This window comes from Bufo gargarizans, chromosome 4 (genome assembly GCF_014858855.1).
Source record: "Bufo gargarizans isolate SCDJY-AF-19 chromosome 4, ASM1485885v1, whole genome shotgun sequence".
NCBI classification, from domain to species: Eukaryota; Metazoa; Chordata; class Amphibia; order Anura; family Bufonidae; genus Bufo; species Bufo gargarizans.
The window spans coordinates 268,204,756-268,227,280 of NC_058083.1; the positions used below are offsets into that span (position 1 = coordinate 268,204,756).

Genomic DNA, 22,525 nt, shown 5'->3' on the forward strand with positions numbered 1-22,525 from the left:
AGGAGACGAATGGAAGACAGCCTTCAATACCCCTGAGGGCCATTTTGAGAATTTGGTCATGCCTTTTGGTTTGATGAATGCTCAAGCCGTCTTTCAGCATTTTGTGAACAGCATTTTTTATCATTTAATGGGGAAATTTGTATTAGTGTATCTAGATGACATTTTGATTTTTTCTCCTGATTTCAAAACTCATAAGGAACACTTACGTCAGGTCTTGCTCATCCTGCGGGAGAATAAATTGTACGCTAAACTGGAAAAATGTGTGTTTGTGGTTCCAGAAATTAAATTTCATGGGGTTTCTTCTCTCCGCTTCTGGTTTTCGCATGGACCCCGAGAAGGTCCGCTCTGTGCTTGAGTGGGAGCTTCCTGAGAATCAGAAGGCGCTAATGCGTTTTTGGGGTTTTGCCAATTATTACAGGAAGTTTATTTTGAATTATTCCTCTGTTGTTAAACCACTCACTGATATGACTAGAAAGGGGGTAGATTTTTCCTCCTGGTCGGTAGAGGCGCGTAAGGCCTTTTCTGATATCAAGGAGAGTTTTGCTTCCGCTCCCATCTTGGTACAACCTGATATTTCTCTACCCTTCATAGTTGAGGTTGATGCTTCTGAGGTGGGTGTGGGTGCGGTCTTGTCTCAGGGTCCCTCTCCTGCCAAATGGCGACCGTGTGCCTTTTTCTCGAAGAAACTCTCCTCCGCAGAGAGAAATTACGATGTGGGAGATAGGGAGTTGTTGGCCATCATGTTGGCTTTTGAGGAATGGCGCCATTGGCTAGAGGGAGCCAGACACCCTATTACCGTGTTTAGTGACCATAAGAATCTGGCCTACTTGGAGTCAGCCAAGCGTCTGAACCCGAGACAGGCCAGATGGTCTTTGTTCTTTTCAGGGTTTAATTTTGTTGTCACGTTCCGCCCTGGGGTTAAGAATGTGAAGGCGGATGCCCTGTCACGTTGTTTTCCGGGAGGTGGGAATTTTGAAGACCCGGGTCCCATTTTGGCTGAAGGTGTGGTGGTCTCTGCTCTTTATCCTGAATTGGAGGCAGAGGTTCAGGTAGCCCAGTCAGAGGCTCCTGATCTTTGTCCTCCTGGGAGGTTGTTTGTGCCTCTCGCTTTAAGACACAAGATTTTTAAGGAACACCACGATACTTGTCCTTGCTGGGCACCCGGGGGCAAGAGCCACAGTGGATCTCATCGCTCGGAGATTCTGGTGGCCGGCGCTTCGTAAGTCGGTTGAGGGTTTTGTGGCAGCCTGCGAGACCTGCGCTCGTGCCAAAGTCACTCATTCACGGCCATCAGGTCCTCTCCTTCCGTTACCCATTCCTTCCCGTCCTTGGACACATCTGTCCATGGACTTCATTACGGACCTGCCTCGTTCCTCGGGGAAGACTGTGATTCTGGTGGTGGTGGACCGTTTTAGCAAAATGGTGCATTTCATTCCTTTTCCTGGCTTGCCCAATGCTAAGACGCTGGCGCAGGCATTTATTGATCACATTGTCAAATTGCATGGTATTCCTTCAGACATAGTCTCTGATAGGGGCACACAGTTTGTTCTCGCTTGGGGGTTCGGTTGTCATTCTCTTCTGCTTTCCACCTGCAAATGTAGTTACCATTTTTTGGTGCATATGGGTTTCATCCGCAGTTTGGGACATTCTCGGAGAGGGGTGTTCTGGTTTACCTGATGAGGACAGATTCTCCTCGTCTTTGTCATCTATTTGGCAAAAGATTCAGGATAATCTAAAGAGCATGAGTGAGAGATATAAGCGTGTGGCAGATAAGAGACGTGTGCCTGGTCCGGACCTGAATGTTGGTGATCTGGTATGGTTGTCTACTAAGAATATCAAATTGAATGTTCCCTCCTGGAAGTTGGGTCCTAAGTTTATTGTGCCTTAAAAAATCTTGTCTGTCATCAATCCTGTTGCCTACCATCTTGATCTTCCTCAGACTTGGAAGATCCATAATGTTTTTCATAAGTCCTTATTAAAACCTTATGTCCAACCCATTGTACCCTCGTCTTTGCCTCCTCCTCCGATTGTGGTTGATGGTAATCTTGAATTTCAGGTCTCTAGGATTGTGGATTCTCATGTTGTCCACGGTTCTATCCAGTACCTCGTTCATTGGGAGGGTTATGGTCCTGAGGAGAGGATGTGGGTCCCAGTGACGGACATTAAGGCCACTCGTCTCATCAGGGCTTTCCATAGGTCCCATCCTGAGAAGGTGGGCTCTGAGTGTCCGGGATCCACTCGTAGAAGGAGGGGTACTGTCACCACCAGACATCTGAGAAGCTCTGACAGACGTCCTTCAGAACCTCCTCCTTGAGGTTCCTTTTGTTTTGCTTTCGTTTTCTCATCTCGTTAGCCTCTCTCAGCTGTCATGTAGTTGCACTGATTGCATCCCTTTAAATCCCTTCCCATACTGCATCACTTTGCGGTTTATACAACTTCCTGGAGTGTGTGCATGCTACTACTGAGTCTTCTACAGATAAGTTTTGTTCATTCATTTGTGTTTTCCTGTTTGCTGGATCCCAGGCATGGGCGTAGCGATTACCATAGCAGCCATAGCAATGGCTATGGGGCCCTACGCCACTGGGGGCCCGGGCTGCCGGCTGAGGATTATATATATTTTTTAATTCATGTGGCGTAGCTACAGGGGTCGCTTGCCCCTCTAGGACAGACAGAGAAAGCACTATCTGCAGGACCTGCAGGCTGTGGGCGGTGCGATAGGGCACGGCCGGAGGCAGAGAGGTATACCTGCAATGAGGAGATGGAGCGGTCCCGCTCCCAGTCTGGGCGGCAGTCAAACTGGCCGAAAGTGGAGGATGTGGAGCGTACAGCAAAGCAGAGTGCTGCTGGGCCTGGCAGCGCTGCTGGAGTGTGGGCGCGCAGACGTTCAAGTGGCTGTGAGGTGAGGGCTGGCTGACTCTGGGACTGGTAAAACTTACTCTGGAGTCCTGGACCATTATATCTGGGGAGGAGGGGGGAGCAGCACCCTGGAGGTCTGGACCAGTACATTTAAGGAGAAGGGGGGAGCAGGACCCTGGAGGTCTGGACCAGTACATTTAAGGAGAAGGGGATAGCAGGACCCTGGAGGTCTGGTCTGGACCATTATATAGGGGGGACAGGACACTGGAGGTCTGGACCATTATATCTGGGGAGGAGGGGGAGCAGGACCCTGGAGGTCTGGACCATTATATTTAAGGAGAAGGGGGGATCAAGACCCTGGAGGTCTGGACCATTATATTTAAGGAGAAGAGGGGAGCAGGATCCTGGAGGTCTGGACCATTATATAGGGGGGAACAGGACACTGGAGGTCTGGACCATTCTATTTAGGGGGAGCAGGACCCTGGAGGACTGGACCATTATATTTGGCGAAGAGGGGAAAGCAGGACCCTGGAAGTCTGGACCATTATATAGGGAGGAGGGGGGAACAGGACCCTGGAGGTCTGGGCCAATTATATATTGGAAGTAGGGGGAAGCAGGATCCTGGAGGTCTGGGCCATTATATTTAAGGAGAAGGGGGGATCAGGACCCTGGAGGTCTGGACCATTATATTTAAGAAGGGGGGAGCAGGACCCTGGAGGTCTGGACCATTACATTTAAGGAGAAGGGGGAGCAGGATCCTGGAGGTCTGGACCATTATATAGGGGGGGACAGGACACTGGAGGTCTGGACCATTATATAGGGAGGAGCAAGACCTTGGAGGTCTGGACCATTATATATTGGGAGGAGGGGGAAGCAGGATCCTGGAGATCTGGACCATTAAATATGGGGAGTAGGGGGAAGCAGGATCCTGGAGGTCTGGAACATTATATATGGGGAGTAGGGGGAAGCATGAATCTGGTGGTCTGGACCATTATATAGGCAGGAGGGGGGAGCAGGACACTTGATCTCTGGACCATTATATCTGGGGACTGGCGGTGGGAGATTTAGGGTGGGGGTGGGAGGTCTAGGAGGGGTGTGGGGATGTTGGGGTGGGAGGTCCTGGAAGGGTGTTTGGGTGGGAGCTCTGGAAGGGGTGGGGGTCTGAGAGGTATGTGGGGGTGGGAGATCCGTGAGGGGGGCCCATAAAAAAATGTTGCTATGGGGCCCAGTCATTTCTAGCTACGCCCCTGATCCCAGGTGACCCTGACTCCCTCCGTATCAAGTGTAGGGAGCCGGTGGTTGTGTCCCCTCACTATTATAGGGTGTTTAGGTGTTATACAGTCGAGGTACGAGGATATGCGATCATCTACCATTGAGATTTTTGCATAGGCTAAGCAGTTAGGGAGAGAGCCAGGTCTGTTGCAGGGCTCTCCCTTTTGTTCCTTAGTTTTGGATCCAGTCAGTCTGATCTTCATTTTGTGTCTTCTAGTTTTCTGTACACCTTCCGTGACATATAATCCTCCATTTTGAAGATATTCCCAATCCCTTTTTAGCTCCCCCATTCCACTCACTAAAATTCCTCCTGAAAAAATAAAATAAAAAATTAAGACCTCAACGCAGGACCATTATCAGTGCCAGGCCCAACCCTCTCATAGGCTACAGGCCTGAGCCGGTCTATGTGCAGTGTGTGGCATGCAACTAGGTAAATGCCATGAACTCTGCTGCAAACAATGCATTGCGTGCATCCCACAATCTCCATTCACGGATTGCATTATCAGTGCAGCTAATGTTTAATCTTGTAGGGTGGCTCCCTGACAGACCAGCCCACTGGGCCTGAACACAGTGAATGACATTGTCTGTGCCAGGCTGTGGGACGTTCCCTTGTAGGTTGATGCCTGGAGCAACCGCCCCTCCAGCCCCCACATACACACACTATACCACTGCCAGAGATAAAATTGCGCTCTGCACTGTTTAGAGAGATATGGCTACATACTTCTATGAATCTAGAAGTAGGGATGAAGGAATGAATTGTGCCTAGACCGTTTCACCTGCTTCTCCATGAGTTCACTATACCAACACTGAGAGGAGAAAGAGAGCAGGGAAGCTACTGAGCAACCTATTCCATCAATGGGTACAGGAGAGATTGGACCAGAATTTCAGCCATTGGAGAAACAGCAGGGGGCGCTACCAGAGAGAAAGATGTGCATGAAAATCCTAACAATAGTTTTATTGCATGTATATTGCAATAATACTTCATTACAAGCACTCTATTCATTGCATACTAATACGTTTTGTGGGATAACCCCTTTATTATAGAGGCATATTAGGATTTTTTATTGGGCTATAAATAAGGTGAATAGGTTTTAAATCTATAACTGATCTCTTTTTAGATGTTTCAGATCATGAGCCACTATTCAAAAACACTGGTGCGGAATATCCAGGTTTACGTGGACAAGGATGAGCCATGTGCCATGAAAGAGTGAGTAGAAATTTAGTACTATAAAAACCGAATTTTTGGATTTTTTTATTTCCACTTGATGCACACATATTTATTATTTTGGAATTTTCCAATTTTGTATGGATGTCTTGATTAACCAGTTCAAGTCTGGGGGATCTGTGGAGGGGAGTAATGCTTCTTTATTCATTTTAACCAGTTCTGGCCCATTTATTTTATAAAAATTCTTCCCAGAAAACTTATTTTATTCCCTTATATAACCTATTTAATGAACTGAAAAATAATTAAATTAATGGCTTCCTATGTGTGGTGTTTCAGTGTGTTAGGCGCATACAGTATGGATGTTGTAACCAGTAGCTCGTTTAGTGTGAACATTGACTCGTTGAACAACCCTAGCGATCCTTTTGTTACCCAAACCAAGAAACTGCTAAAAGTTGGATTATTTAGTCCAGCTCTCATATTTGTTGGTAAGTTTTTTCAAATTTTTATGTACCGTTTTTGAACAAAGTGCAAGGCAATAAATATTGGGGCAGATTTAGTAATCCTGTCTTGAATTCAGACAGCTTATAGGGGGTGTCCCATGAAAAATATTGTACATTTTTTAAACCAGCACCTGGACCTGAATACTTGTGTAATTGCATGTAATTAAAAATGTATTCTAGCTACTGAGTTATTCAATGAGATCCATCTGTATAGCACCACCTGCTGTTTGCTCTTTTTCTAATCTCTCTGTCCACTTCCGTGAAGTGGATGCACATGCTCAGTTCCATCCTTCTACTGCCACCAGTTGCAGCAAAAGGATGCTTCTCTTGAGAAAGAACACGCCCCCTGATCTGCCAGCTTGAAGATTTAAACGGGTTATCCAATGAATAATGTGAAAAATTAAAATCTGACATCATATAGTACATGACAATCTCTTTCTAACAAAGCTAAAACCAGCCCAGTACCTGGATCCAGAGATCTCCCCATTCATTGCTCTGATAGATTTAAATTAAGCTGGCGCTCAAAAGGAGTGTCCTTTCTGCTGCAGCTAAGGCTAGTTTCACACTAGCGGCATGGGTGTCCGGCAGGCTGTTCCGGCGGGTGAACAGCCTGTTGGATCCGTCCTGCCGCTAGTTCACGTGTCCCCCGGGACTGCCGCTCCGTCCCCATTGACTATAATAGGGGAAGGGGCAGAGTTCCGGCGGCAGCATGGCAGCGCATGTCGTACTTTTAGTCTGGCTGCCTCTCGCCGTGCGCTGCCGTGCCCTGCCGTGCCCCGCCCTATTATAATCAATGGGGACGAAGCGGCAGTCCCGGGGCACATGTGAACCAGCGGCAGGACGGATCCAACAGGCTGTTACCCACAGCCTGCCAGACTCCCATGCCGCTAATGTGAAAGTACCCTAAGGGTACATGTCTCAGCTCTCCCTATCACAGCTCAAGAGGCAGATGAAGAATGAAACTGAGCATGTGCGGCCTTCTCAGTGAGCAGGTCAAAGAAATAATAAAACTGGGGTAAGAAAATACAGAATAAAATCATATAGTAGGTATATTTGGGTATATGGCAGTAAATTTGGAAGGTACAGGGCTTTAAACACATTGTGGGATAACCCTGCGGTTATGTGGCATATTGATGACCTATCCTTTGGTTCTCCATATTTATTTTCCATACTTAAAGGCGTTGTGCAGTGCTAGTATATTGATGACCTATCCTCAGGATAGGTCATCAATATCAGATTGGCTGGGCTCCGACTCCTGTCATCCCGCCGATCAGATGGTTGATGACACTTGCAAGTGTTGCATCCTCTTTACTGTTTAACTGCATGGCGTCTAGATTGTACCGGCGATGGAGAGTAACTACAACTGCTCATCCTGTTCACTTGAATGGGACGAGCAGTTGTAATTACACTGCACTCCCACTAGGATCTAGACGTCGTGCAGTTAAACAGTGAAGAGCGTGCATCACTCGCATTAGCAGCATGGCCGCTATAACCAGCTGATCGGCAGGGGTGCCAGCAATCAGACCCCTGCTGATCTGATATTGATGACCTATCTTGAGGATAAGTCATCAATGTACTAGCACTGCATAACCCCTTTAAGTATGGAACTAGATATGGAATGGAATTAACTGTGATATACAATAAACCTTAAGTTTTGGATTGTACTCTGCACCAAAATACTCCTTTCATGTAAAGTGCAGCAATTTCTGTTATAATTTGCTTTGTAAGTGGGTGTCTGCAGCTAGGTTTGTGAATCCACTTAAAATGAATATAAGATCAAAATCTCATATATACTTTTCATTGCAATCCCCTCTGCCTTCTATTATTTAGCTGCATTATGTATGCGATTTACATTATATATAGATAATACTTGCTCGCCCATTATTTGAAAGCATTTTCTTTAACTTTCAGTGATTTTCCCATTCCTCCGCCCTATTCTTGAGGTGCTAAATGTGAACTTCCTTCCAAAAGACTTTGTGAATTTCTATATCAATGCTGTTACTAGTTTTAAAGAGAAAAGACAGGCAGAAGACCACAAAGTAAGGACACCCTCATTTCTATGATATGCTGAAATATGATAAGTTACACAAATATTGCTTACTTCTTGCTGTCAGAACATATGCTTTTTCCGGGACAGTGTCATGGCTTCCATCAAAAATGTATATAATCAGTGCTCACTTTGTTATCCAGAGCAGAGAGAAGGATCATTCATAGAGAAATATGTTCCCTATTGCAAAGGTATACATGAGACCTGCCTTCTGGTGTTGTTTCATACCACTTTAACCCTGAACACCCAGGACTGGAGGTCCTGCTGCTTGTTTGCACCTTTTTAGGACCCTTGGTTTGATTTCTCGCACCCTTGTATAGAACATGCATGTAGAGGGGAGAACTGTTGGCAATCTTAGAAAAGTGGATCATTTGGGCCCTTTCTTTCAGGAACCCCATAGTAATGGCAGGGGTTGTCTCTACAATGCTTATGCTCTAGGTCTTGGTAGAGAGCCACTACAAAAACCCAAAGTCTCCTTGCAGAAAATGTTAAAAGAAAGGGGTTGTCCAAAAGGGGCTACCAATTTACAGATAGGTATTTTGGGCACTCCCTGTGTTTACATCTGTTATCTCTGGTAGTTGATTTTTCCCCAAGAAAACATGTTTCCAGAGCCACAGGGAATAACATATCTGAATGGAATACGACATAAGACATCTTCATTCTTCATTTGTAACAGGGCCGTGTGGATTTCATGCAGCTTATGTTGGATTCCAGAGTGGAAGATGCCAGTGGCTTGAACAAGGATCAAAAAGGTACATAGAATACTATTTGATTGAATATCTCTTTAAAGGCTAAGTGCATCTTTGGTGGCATTTTTTTTTTTCAATGATTGCATTGTACTTATTTTGAGCTAAAAATAATTTTTTTATTTAGTCTTTATTAACTATATCACATTGTTTTTTCTGTATGGAGCTGAGATACTCTACTAGCTGCCTGTGGATTTTTTGTATTTTATGTCATCTGTGGAGCAGATAGGATTCCTTATCTCTGCTGTCTCACATTATAAACACTCATTATAACTCAATCCTTATCTTGGAAATATATTGTATATCTTTATAAAAAAAAGTGTATGAAATTATACACAAATTTAACTTTTTAGGTCATTGTGAATGAAATTTAAAAAAAATTGTCATTTCATTATGTTGGACTCTGCCCGCAGCTCAAATTCTTCTTCGCATGGAAAATACAGCACATCAGAATCTATAAGCTAATTAACAAATTATTTATTTGCTAAACTCTTTGAGATAGAAATGTAAGATGTCTGACTTGAGACAACATGGCTGATAAATCTCATTCTCCTACACATTACAGTTGATTATATAGTGGCACTATCATCCTATGTCTGCACCATATCATCATCAATCTCTTGCAGGAACATCCCTTTATTCTTAAGGAATCATGTCACTTCGTTAAAATTTAAAGAAATCTAAAAGTTTGCCTGAAATGTGGATTAACAATTAGGACAAAATATATTTCCCCAACAAGTCAGATCTCATTAGCCAGAAGTGGGTCAGAATATGGACTTTTTGAACAACCTTTCTACAATGAGAGACTATGATTTTATTTGCCCCCATTCATTTTATCTCTTATCGGATGCACAGCTTTCCATTCAGCTCTGGTATGGTTTATCTGGCTGATTTTTGTTTTTAAAAAAAGGCCCAAAACAATGAAAAGGTAATATGATAAAATCATACTCAACTTAGGCCTCTTTCACACTTGCGTTGTCCGGATCCGGCGTGTACTCCACTTGCCGGAATTACACGCCGGATCCGGAAAAACGCAAGTGCGCTGAAAGCATTTGAAGACGGATCCGTCTTCAAAATGTGTTCAGTGTTACTATGGCAGCCAGGACGCTATTAAAGTCCTGGTTGCCATAGTAGGAGCGGGGAGCGGGGGAGTGGTATACTTACCATCCGTGCGGCTCCCGGGGCGCTCCAGAGTGACGTCAGAGCGCCCCATGCGCATGGATGACGTGCCATGCGATCACGTCATCCATGCGCCTGGGGCGCCCTGACGTCACTCTGGAGCGCCCCGGGAGCCGCACGGATGGTAAGTATGCTGCTCCCCACTACACTTTACCATGGCTGCTGGGACTTTAGCGTCCCGGCAGCCATGGTAACCACTCTAAAAAAGCTAAACGTCGTATCCGGCAATGCGCCGAAACGACGTTTAGCTTAAGGCCGGATCCGGATCAATGCCTTTCAATGGGCATTCATTCCGGATCCGGCCTTGCGGCAAGTCTTCAGTTTTTTTGGCCGGAGCAAAAAGCGCAGCATGCTGCAGTATTTTCTCCGGCCAAAAAACGTTCCGTTCCGGAACTGAAGACATCCTGATGCATCCTGAACGGATTTCACTCTATTTAGAATGCATTAGGATAAAACTGATCAGGATTCTTCCGGCATAGAGCCCCGACGACGGAACTCTATGCCGGAAGACCATAACGCAGGTGTGAAAGAGCCCTTACTGGTCCTTTGCCAATCCTGTTCTGACTCTTCCCAGTTCCTTGCCAGTCTCTAATATATACAGACATAACAAAAGTTTTGATCAGTGGGGGGCTGACTGCTGAGACACCAAGAATGAGACGAGAGAATCACTGACATATCGTATTTCTCTCCTTGCTGCAGAGGACAGAATCGAGATGGGCCCATAGAATTCTATTTAATTTGTCTCCTGCAGAGAGTGTGATATATACGAGCGCTTCTCTCTTCTCATTCTAATGATCTTGGCGGTCTCAGCATTCAGAACTGCACTGATCAAAACTTTTGTTATGTCTCTATGACATATCAAAAGTTTTTTGAAAACTCAGTGACACTTTATTAGCCCTTTCCCGACCACTTTTTTAGACCTGACAGGAGCAGGAAAAGTTGCATATTGGGACCGCAAAGGATCTTTGCGCTGCAATCTGTGCCAGAAATACGCCTAATTTAGGTGTATTTCTGTTTAACAAATAACCCCCCTTGTTTTTTTAACTATTATATTAAACACTCTGGTACTTGATGAATACTATATTCTTCTATTTATAATCCACTATGTCCACTATGTGTATTTTACATTTAAGCCAGTAGAGGACATTGTGGAAAAAGTTAATTATGTCTTAAAAAATCCTCTGTGCTTTTCTTTCCAGCTCTAACAGATACAGAGATTATGGCTCAGTCCGTTATTTTTATAGTGGCTGGATTTGAGACCACAAGTTTGACATTAACATATCTGTTTTATAATCTGGCCACCCACCCTGATGTTCAGAGGAAACTTCAGGAGGAGGTTGACACATATCTACCTGATAAGGTGAGAATGATAGTGTACATGTGATCATTTTTACGACTACAAACAGCTGATGAAAACTTAATGTAATACAAATCAAGGTAACTATAAATGTATATTCTCATACTTCATCAAGTTGTTCAGTTGAGTTTAAGGGTTTGTTTTGACCCGCATTTAAAGTAATATTCAAGTTTAGAAACATAGCGTTAACATGAACGTACACTACATATATAAAAAAAATCGAATTAAAGTGATATTCAAGTTAATAAACATATTGTTAGGCTCCATTCACACATCCGCATTTTGCGGAACCGAATTGCAGACCCATTAATTTCTATGGGGCCGCACATCGATCCAGAAATGCGGACCCGCACTTCCGGGTCCACATTTCTGTTCCCGAAAAAAATAGAACATGCCCTAATAGGCATATTCTATTAGTGCCGGCAATGTGCGGTCCGCAAAATGCGGACCGCACATTGCCGGTGTCCGCAAAACACACACGGATGTGTAAATAGACCCTTAACATGAAAGTACACTACATATATTTACATTTTTCAACGTTTATTGTATTATGACCCAACCTACTGTACATCAGGGACAGGGGCAGTGATTTGTTTATATGTGGATGTGATGCTATGTGACATATGAGGGCATTATGGCTTGTGTTATTTATTGATTTTCATTTCTTTATCAAGATGCTTATCAAAGTGTAGCATACAATATAAAAACTACAAGCATACATAGTTCTACAATTTTGATAAATCATATATCATTAACTGTATCTATCTTCAGGCCAGCCCTACATATGACATATTGATGCAGATGGAATACCTGGATATGGTTATCCAGGAGACTCTCCGTATGTACCCTCCAGCTGGAAGATTAGAGAGGGTTTCAAAGCAAACTGTTGAGATTAATGGTCTCACCATACCAAAGGGGACAGTCTGCATGATTCCAGCATACGTGCTGCACCATGACCCTGAATTCTGGCCTAAACCTGAAGAATTCCACCCTGAGAGGTAACTTAAGCCACTTTTGAACTATCAATTTATGTCACGTGTATAAAGTTTTGTACTGTACATTGAACATTAATACGTCCATTGGACTAGTGGTTCCTGTTTTTTTATTATCCATGGTCAAAGGAATATAGAACATCTAAGTGGTCACTGGGCTGTAAATGTTAATATTACTACTGTACTAGTAACACAACAAGCTAAAGGCTCATGCACACGACCGTGTCAATTTTGCGGTCTGCAAACTGCGGATGCACATAATGCAGATGCAGCCTGTGTCATTTTGTGGAATGGACATGTAGTGCCCTGGAGAAGGGGTACTGTGAAGTCTGAACATTTGTGGACATTTGTCTCTGTTTCCCCTATACAAAGTTATAAACTTCTTACTTTATTTCACTTGAAAAAGTTAACATGCACGGTTTAATACTCTGTAACTGCACATTTTATGTATGTTGTGATATATATCCTGTTCATTTGCACTGTATTTGCGAGGGTGTGTGGAAAGGGTTAATGAATACTAAGAGACTTTTGGGACTTTGAATAAGAAGCTGGTAATTTTCCACTGCTGCCATAGGGTTTAAAGAAGAGCAGGTTTCTCTCTAATGTAAGTCTATGAGAGACGGGGGTCGAAACAATGTATCTGTTTGTGCTGAGCTTCTCCATTCCACTCCTCCCACTAAAAGGTTCCAGTCTAGGCAGAAATGGTATATAAGGGTACTTTCACACTAGCGTTAAAGTTTTCCAGTATTGAGTTCGGTCATAGGGGCTCAATACTGGAAAAAACACTTCAGTTTTGTCCCTATTCATTGTCAATAGGGACAAAACTGAACTGAACATAACGGAATGCTCCAAAATGAATTCCGTTCCATTTAGTTGCGTTCCTAGACCGGAGAGCAAACCGCAACATGTTGTGTTTTGCTTTCCTTCCTGGGATGCGGAGCAAGACAGATCCGGCATTACCCCCAATGCAAGTCAATGTAGACAGATCCGTTTTCTCTGCCACAAGCTGCCACAATAGAAAACGGATAAGTCCCCCATTGACTTTCAATGGAGTTAATGACGGATCTGTCTTGGCAATGTTAAAGATAATACAACCGGATCCGTTCATAATGGATGCAGATGGTTGTATTATCAGTAACAGAAGTGTTTTTGCTGGACCCTGCCAGATCCAGCAAAAACGCTAGTGTGAAAGTAGCCTTAGGAGAGCAGTCAGAGACCCTAGTGTTCTGCAGTTAGGGACCAGTGCTTGGAGGGGAGACTCATGCCAGTCTGCATGAGGGACCAGAAGATGGGGACGCTGAGCCACAGACCATGGGTCACCAGCCCTGTGACCAAGGAGCCACCCTGACTACTGAGGTACAGACCTTGGACCTCCAGCCTTTGGCCATGGTACAAGCCTTCTGAGAGAGAGCTAGCTCATGCCTTTTTTCAGCATCAAACCATTCTGCTTTCAGGGAGGAGACTGGAGAAGCCAGCCCTATGCCTCGTCTCTATTGTTTTGCACCTGAATTCCTCCAGTAAAGAAGCACACTGGTTTACTGCAGACCCTGACTCTCTGGACTTATTTCCCATTGGGGTGCACATGCCTTACCATTACTTCCGGAGAGCAGCAACACATGGTGAGGTGACACCTCGACGGTGTCCAGGGGACCCAGCCTAGCTTTGGGGCCACCCCTAACTTGGCCACTGCAGACATATGGATACGGAAAGCACATGGATGATCAGTGTGCCTCCGCATCCGCATATACTTTCCGCAAACAGATAGAACATGTCCTATACTTGGCCGCAAAATGCGGATCAAGGACCCATTGAAGTCAATGGGTCCACAAAAAATGCACATGCAACATGGATGCCCAAGTTGTGGACCACAAAATACTTATGGTCATGTTCATGAGGCCTACTAAAAACTCTAATACCTGCCAATTGCAAGAAAAGTTTCCACAACCTTTTTAGTGCTCATGCACAAGTCTTACAACTCTATTTAGTACTGTTCTGTAGTGAGACTTCCATTCAAGTACACTGGGCCTCCTTCTGCCAGATTTCATACATTGTGACATGACATGCCCCATCGGACGCTGTATGTACAGAGCCTTTCTCCCCTAGAAGCATTCTCATTCAGAAAGAATAGCTTAATATATACGGTACCTGACAAGGCCCATAAAAAAGCTCATAAAGTCTATGGGGGAGTTTTATCAAACTGGTGTTAGTTGCCCATAGAAACCAATCAGATTCCACCTTTCATTTTCCAAAGGAGTGATCAAAAATTAGAGGTGGAATCTGATTGGTTGCTGTGGGCAACTAAGCCAGTTCTACTTTACACCAGTTTGATAGATGACCCCATATATGCTTTCTGCTAACAAAAAAATTTTGTCAAACTATAGGAAATATTTGGTTACAGTCATTCCTGTTTAAGATGAGGCAGTAGTTTTTTTTCACATGGGTGAAATGGATGCGGAGAGCGTCACAGCCAGCAGTATCAAGTAAAGGTATTTATCTCCATTAGTACAGAACAATGAAAGGTCCTCTTTAAATAAAGTACGGTAAGTTTCACACTGCTGGCAAGAGATCCAGCAGGCTGTTCCGGCCAGGTAGTGGCCGAATCCCAGCCAGACCTCATTATAGTCAATGGGGCTGGCGGGCAGTACCCTCCAGTAGTGCCAGATCCAGAGAGCTCTGGCAAGCTGTTCTCTGCCGGACAAGCCTGCCGCATCTCTTGGCAGTGTGAAACTAGTCTAAGACTGTCTTTACTCATGTTTCTAGTAAATCTTTCTAAACTGCAGTAATAGGAGAAGGAGCCTATATTGTATTGTATATTTTCTTAAAAAGATTTATATTACTGGATGAAGCTGAGGCATTACTTATTCTTTTTAATTTGCTTTTCTCCAGATTCAGTAAAGAAAATAGAGCAAACCACACACCATACACCTTTCTGCCCTTTGGAGATGGACCGAGGAACTGCATAGGGATGAGATTTGCTATGTTGAGTATGAAAGTAGCCATTACTGCCATCCTCCAGAACTTCACTTGTCGACCATGTAAAGACACATTGGTGAGCAAGCAACTCCATACACAATCAACTATTCGAGTTGTTACTTATTTATCAATAGTCTAAGCAAGTATCTCTGAGGCAGACATTCCAGAGGGCATCTGAGGCGGGGCCATACTGTTAAAGGGAATCTGTCACCAGGGACTTCCCTATCCACCAGTTTGCATAGACACTTACCGTATTTTTCTGCTTTATAAGACGCACCTGATGATAAGACGCACCTAGATTTTTGAGGAGGAAAATAAGAAAAAAATATTTGGAACCAAAAGGTGTGCTTTTGGTAGGTTTTGAACTAATGGTGGTCTGTGGATGACACACTGTTATGGGGATCTGTGGATGACGCACTGTTATGGGGGGATCTGTGGATGACACTGATGGGGGGATCTGTGGATGACACTGAGGGGGGATCTGTGGATGACACTTATGGGGCTCTGTGGATGACTCTTATGTCATCCACAGATCCCCATAAGTGTCATCTACAGATCCCCCATCAGATGGATCAGTGTGGAGGGAGGAGGCGGGGACACTTATGGCAGGGCCTGGTGCAGTGACTCTACTCTAATAGACCAGGCCCCGCAACTGTTAAACATTCAATCTGATCTCTATATCTAATTGTAGACGCGCTGTACGGTACTTACTGTAGTACCGGAGGTATAACATTAAGACGGCGCAGCGCCTGCCGCAGCTCCCTCCTCATGCGCCGCCTGCCGCAGCTCCCTCCTCATGCGCCGCCTGCCCCAGCTCCCTCCTCATGCGCCGCCTGCCCCAGCTCCCTCCTCATGCGCCGCCTGCCTGCTTATCTCACTTTATGAATGAACAGGCAGGCGGCGCATGACAGAGTGAGATGGGGCAGGCGCCACATGACAGAGGGAGCTGGGGCAGGCGGCGCATGAGGAGGGAGCTGCGGCAGGCGATGCGCCGTCTTAATGTTATACCTCCGGTACTACAGTAAGTACCGTACAGCGCGTCTACAATTAGATATAGAGATCAAATTTAATGTTTAACAGTTGCGGGGCCTGGTGTATTAGAGTAGAGTCACTGCACCGGGCCCCGCCATAAGTGTCCCCACCTCCTCCCTTCACACTGATACTTCGCTGGCCGCGCTGTGCAGCATAGCGGCCAGCGAAGTATTCGCTTTATAAGGCTACTTTCACACTTGCGTTCAGAGCGGATCCGTCTGAGACGGATCCGCTCATATAATGCAGACGGTGGCTCCGTTCAGAACGGATCCGTCTGCATTATATTGTTAAAAAATTTCTGAGTGTGAAAGTAGCCTCAGACGGATCCGTCCAGACTTTACATTGAAAGTCAATGGGGGACGGATCCGTTTGAAGATTGAGCCATAGTGTGTCATATTCAAACGGATCCGTCCCCATTGACTTACATTGTAAGTCTGGATGGATCTGCACGCCTCCGCACGGCCAGGCGGACACCCGAACGCTGCAAGCAGCGTTCAAGTGTCCGCCTGCTGAGCGGAGCGGAGGCTGAACGCTGCCAGACTGATGCATTCTGAGCGGATCCGTGTCCACTCAGAATGCATTAGTGCTGGACGGAAGCGTTCGGGTCCGCTTGTGAGCCCCTTCAAACGGAGCTCACAAGCGGACACCCGAACGCTAGTGTGAAAGTAGCCTAAGACGCACAGCCATTTTCCCCCCACTTTTGGGGGGAAAAAGTGCGTCTTATAAAGAAAAAATACGGTAGCTGTGGTTCACCTGATCGAAATGCTGTTTTTCTTTTGTTGATATGAGGCTACTTTTTCTTAATATGCAAATTTGGTATTTGATGCAATGAGGGCGTCACCACTGCTCTTGTTGCACACAAACTCCACTAATTTCTGTGGCCAGCCCCTCCCTCGATGCTTTGCTAATGCCTGGCCATTTCAATAAAATCGACAGGGAGGGGTCGGCCACAGAAATGAGTGGAGCTTGGGTGCAATAAAAGCAATGGTGACGCCCTCATTGCACCAAATGGCTAATTTGCATATTAGAAAAAGTACCATAACTTGGGATTGGAGCCTAAGATCAATAAAAGAAAACAGTGTTGTAATCAGGTGAACCACAGCTGTGTGTCTATGCAAACAGTTGGATAGGGAGGTCGCTGGTGACAGATTCTCCTTAAGGGAATCTCAGTGGCTTACTCTATCCAGGAACGTGTAGGGCAGGCATCCTCAAACTGCGGCCCTCCAGCTGTTGCAAAACTACAACTCCTAGCATGCCCGAACAGCCTACAGGTATCGGCCTACAGCAGGGCATTGTGGGACTTGTAGTTTTACAACAGCTGGAGGGAATCAGTTTGAGGATGCCTGGCCTAGGGGCTAGAAATAAATGTGCATGCTACATTTCACTTTAAGTCTGGATTGGCGAAAGGAGGTATTTTAGCAAATTTAGCAAAATAAATAAATAAAACTGAATAGGCTATGCGCTACTACCACCTGAAATTGGACAACAACTTATCTTAGGTAAACAAGAGCTCCCACAGTAAACCCCCTGGTAAACTGCAACTCATGCATTCATTTTCTCAATCTCACAATTTGTGAAAAATAATTGCCTGTTGACAAAAACATATCACAAAGCCACATATTCAAACAGTGTTTTTTCAAGGTCTAGCTGTTATCTGCCACGTTGGGCTTAAAATGTCCCCAAGAGTCAATTTACACGTATTCGTAGGGATTGTACTAGTAAAGAAAAATTTGAAAAAGAAGCTGGTATTCTCCAGGATAGACTTGAGTCCAAGGGCTATGTCAGAGAAATGTTGTTGGCAGATAGGGAAAAGGTGAGTCATATGGATAGAAAAATTACTACTGACTGAAAAGAGAGAGAACATATCTCCAACATAAAAAGAAAGTATGCCAGTGACCCTTTGTCTAGACATTATGCTGAAAAGCATCAGGGTAAGGGCTCAAGCACACAAGCGTATGGCTTTTTCAGTGTTTTGCGGTCTGTTTTTTACGGATCCGTTGTTCCGTTTTTTCTTTCCGTTGTGTTTCCCTTTTTCTTCCCGTTTTTCCATATGCCATATACATTATACAGTAATTACATAGAAAAAATTGGGCTGGGCATAACATTTTCAATAGATGGTTTCGCAAAAACGGAACGGATACGGAAGACATATGGATGCATTTCCGTATGTGTTACTTTTTTTGGGCGGACCCATTGACTTGAATGGAGCCAAGCACCGTGATTTGCGGACAAGAATAGGACATGTTCTATCTTTTCACAGTACGGAAATAATGAAACGGAATGCACACGGAGACACTTCAGGTTTTTTTGCTGAACCATTGAAATGAATGGTTCAGTATATGTACCGCATACTGAACAAAAAAAACGGCCAGTATACTGAACGCAAAATGCTTTCGTGTGCATGAGCCTTTAATGTAGGGACACTAAAGTGTGCAGTATTGAACAGGTTAAATCAAACTGGAGAGGGGGTGATCATATTAAGACAAGGTCTATGGAAAAAGCAAAGTGGATTTTTCATTTAAATACTATGGCTCCATTGGGTTTGAATAATGAAGTGGAGCTATTTGTATTCTGATTATGTGGGGTCTGCACAGGGGCGAACTGGCCATAGACTCTACAGGGAAATTTCCAGGTGGGCCGATGACTAAGGGGCCACCCAAGCCTTCCTCACTGCCGCCAGGCATTAATTAAAGCTGAGAGCATCAGGGACTTATGCACATGGTTGGTAGCCGCAGGTGTCCTTCGGAATTCTGAGAGTGCCAGCTTTCAAACGTGTCTCCGGCCGGGGCATGCTCCGTACTTGATCAATGTACTCACATCACACAAGTGGAAACGTGAACTTCTACTAGTGGACTGGGGATTGCAAACTGCACAAATCTTTTTCTATCAGGGTCATCGCAAGTCGCAACCGTCAGCCACTCTCAGGTATTTTATCCACACTCATGTGGGTTAGTATTATATACAGATACCCGCTAGAGTTGTAGTCTACCAGTTTTTTTTTTTTTACTGTGGGAGCTCATAAGATAAGCTGCTGTTCAATTTGTAACTAAGGCTGCTTTCACACTAGCGTTCGCTGGTCCGCTCGTGAGCTCCGTTTGAAGGAGCTCACGAGCGGACCCGAACGCAGCCGTCCAGCCCTGATGCAGTCTGAATGGAGCGGATCCGCTCAGACTGCATCAGTCTGGCGGCGTTCAGCCTCCGCTCCGCTCGCCTCCGCACGGACAGGCGGACAGCTGAACGCTGCTTGCAGCGTTCGGGTGTCCGCCTGGCCGTGCGGATCCGTGCGGATCCGTCCAGACTTTCAATGTAAGTCAATGGGGACGGATCCGTTTGAAGATGCCACAATGTGGCTCAATCTTCAAGCGGATCCGTCCCCCATTGACTTTACATTGAAAGTCTGGACGGATCCGTACTAGGCTATTTTCACACTTAGCTGTTCTATGCTAAAAATAATGCAGACGGATCCGTTCTGAACGGAGCCTCCGTCTGCATTATTATGAGCGGATCCGTTCAGAACGGATCCGCCCGAACGCTAGTGTGAAAGTAGCCTAAGCGGTTTTTTTTTGTTGGTTTTTTTTCGGCACTACCGTAGCACCAGTTGGAATTACATCTGTTTCTATTAGATATTTTTAAATGTTGAAGGGTATGATATAGATAAAATGAATTATCTGATGATGTGCATGTTGCAAAATGTGTGCATTGAGTATTGCTGAAGTATTCATACTACTACTAATAATGAACCAACAATCTATAACAGTACTGACTGTAGGCATCTCACCTGGACTAGGTGCATATTAAAATAACATGAAGATTACAGAAACATAAAGGAAAAGCCAGACCAAATGTAGAGAATTGTGTCCAGTTGTGTCCCTTGCTAGGTGTATACATCATACAGTACATGCACCTGGCTGTCCCAAATTACACAGAACTTAACTTCTTGTTTTGATACCTATAAATCCAATTTTTTTTAGGTTTGATGCCACCATAATCCTTATAGCATTACGCAGAACTTTGAGAATTTACTTTGAGTAGCCTCTTAAAACTGGACAAGACCAGAGCAGGTGAAAGAAAGATCTAGAACAGGAGTCAAGAAATAGTTCATTTTCTGCTGACACATTCCCTTTTAGGTTTAGGATAATCTTTACAACCACATCCCAGTTCCCACCACCCACAATACAGTAAATGTGTGGGACAAGTGTGTATGCTTTGGAGTAGAGGTAGCTCCATAAAACTAGTCTTTCAGTACTGGCATCATGGCAAGTATGAAAATTAGTTTGCAAAATAAGTTAATTTATTCTCTAGCTATAAGGCTCCATTCAGTCGACTGTATGGCCGCCGTGCCTGAGTTGCAGACCGCAAATAGCGGATCCGCAATACATGGGCACCGGCCGTGTGAACTCCTGGTTGTGGAGCGGGCCCATTGATTTGAATTGGTCTGCTATCTGCAGTGCGGAGTCATGGACCAGGAAACCCATGGAATGGCTTCCGAGTGTTTCTGTGGGCTTCCGATCCATGTCTCCACACCGCAAAAGATGGGATATGTCCTATCTTTTGCCATATGTTGCTGATCAGGGAACCCATTTAAGTCAATAGTTCCACACCGGACCATGGAGTTCACATGGCCAGTGCCCATGTATTGCGTTCCTGCTGTTTACGTTCCACAACACACGCACAACGGCGATATGGTTGTCTGAATGAGGCCTAAAGCCGATTTTGATATTAAATAGGTTGTCTCATAAACACAGCCCCTGTCCATATGCCCTATTTAGTCATTTGGACATCATAGATCGGAGTGCCTGCTTGGGACCCTCTCTATGGCCCAAAAGGAAGCAGCTCCCATTCTGGTGGACTTCAGCTATCTTTATATATTTTTGGTATGTCTATTCTTCTGAATGGGTGTTGTGTAATAATACATTTCTCTGGCTGTCTGTGGGTTCACCTTGCAAAATCATCAGGTTGTTAGAGGGTGCCAGAAGTTACCACATTTTGTCTGAGACAACCAGTTTGTAAGTTGCTCGAGAATGTAATCCATGGGTGGTTTTCTTTGAATGGTATGACTCTATGTAGACGTTGAAGGGGTAGTCACTGCTGTATATAGTAGCGTCAGGGCAAAGACCCCTACTCTGATTTATGCTGAGCTCCAAATTATTATGACAAATAGGTATCGAGTACTCGAAAGAATTGAATAATACAATCGTCAAGGCTGTATTCAAACAAGTCTCTGTTTATTTTTTTCATGGAAGCAAATACTTATCATTAGGGCCAGTTCCGGTTATACACTCACACACTTATCACAAAACATCTAGACATATATATATATATATATATATATATATATATATATATAAAAATGCTTATGAAACAAAAGATGTAAATGTCAGTTAACTGCAGACACATACATTTCAGAATACAGGAAATATATATACGTCGCACCAAGCAGTTGCCATTTCTCGAGAATAGCAAAGGTGGGGGCTAAGTTACTCCTTCCAGCATCTAAAGAAATTCACATGCTATTAATGTCAAAAAAGGTCATACAATGTAAAATGGCCACTGTAGACACAAAGATGGAGTCTGATCTTTCACAGTAGTAATGAGTAATGTACTATTACAATGGCCTTTCAGCTCGAACTTTTTTTTATTTTTTATGTGCCTCCTATAAAAGACTGCTAGTTCTCATGTATGGTGAACATGAAGTACCAGAGCATAACTGGACATGATGAAAGTGCCTATAAATGCTGTAGATATCACAATGCAAAAATGTTATTTAAACACTGGTGTGAGTTTGGATTTAAATTTCAAGTAGATTTCTTGTTGGTACTACATACGGTATATCTAGTATCAAAATCGGGCAATAAATTTCTGGATTTGATTACATAAGTGTCTATGAGGCCGTCAGAAATCTGTATTTATATGTCAGCAAAGAGTCAGAATACTAAATAAAATCGAGTACCTTATTGTACTGACATCTCTGTATATATTATTCTGTATAACAGATCCCAATGGAGTTCAGCACTCAAGGTTTCATGCAGCCGAAGAAACCAATTATTCTACAATTTGTGTCCCGGACAACAGCTGACGAGTGAGCACCAGGATACAGACGAGTGCAGAATATGTAGTCTAGGCTACTCATGTATATTTTGTGATTTTACAAACTTTAAAATGTAATGTGAGTCAAATTTTAATGTTTAAAATCGATTAAAGGGGTTGTGCCAAGAAAAATATTATACATTTTTCAAACCAGCACCTGGATCTGAATACTTTTGTAATTGCATGTAATAAAACATTTATTATAGTGTCACGGCTGAGGATGGAGAAAACCCTCAGCCGTGCGATGCCAGAAGATGTTATTGGCTGCTCGGCCAGGACAACAGAATTAGGGAGCAGGTCACCTCCTAACGCATCCCTA

The 22,525-nt window shown here is 44.2% G+C and overlaps 1 protein-coding gene across 1 annotated transcript in view; it reads left to right on the forward strand.

Moving 5' to 3' along the window:
- The window catches only part of LOC122935596 (cytochrome P450 3A9-like), a 61,900-nt gene extending 39,540 nt beyond the window's left edge, over positions 1–22,360 (forward strand). The window contains exons 6-13 of the mRNA XM_044291370.1: positions 5,247–5,335; positions 5,630–5,778; positions 7,705–7,832; positions 8,517–8,592; positions 10,965–11,125; positions 11,894–12,120; positions 15,001–15,163; positions 22,113–22,360. Of these exons, the coding sequence (XP_044147305.1) occupies positions 5,247–5,335; positions 5,630–5,778; positions 7,705–7,832; positions 8,517–8,592; positions 10,965–11,125; positions 11,894–12,120; positions 15,001–15,163; positions 22,113–22,202 (1,083 nt within the window). The 3' untranslated portion in view covers positions 22,203–22,360. The remainder of the gene's footprint in view (positions 1–5,246; positions 5,336–5,629; positions 5,779–7,704; positions 7,833–8,516; positions 8,593–10,964; positions 11,126–11,893; positions 12,121–15,000; positions 15,164–22,112) is intronic.
- The last annotated feature ends 165 nt before the right edge of the window (positions 22,361–22,525 follow it).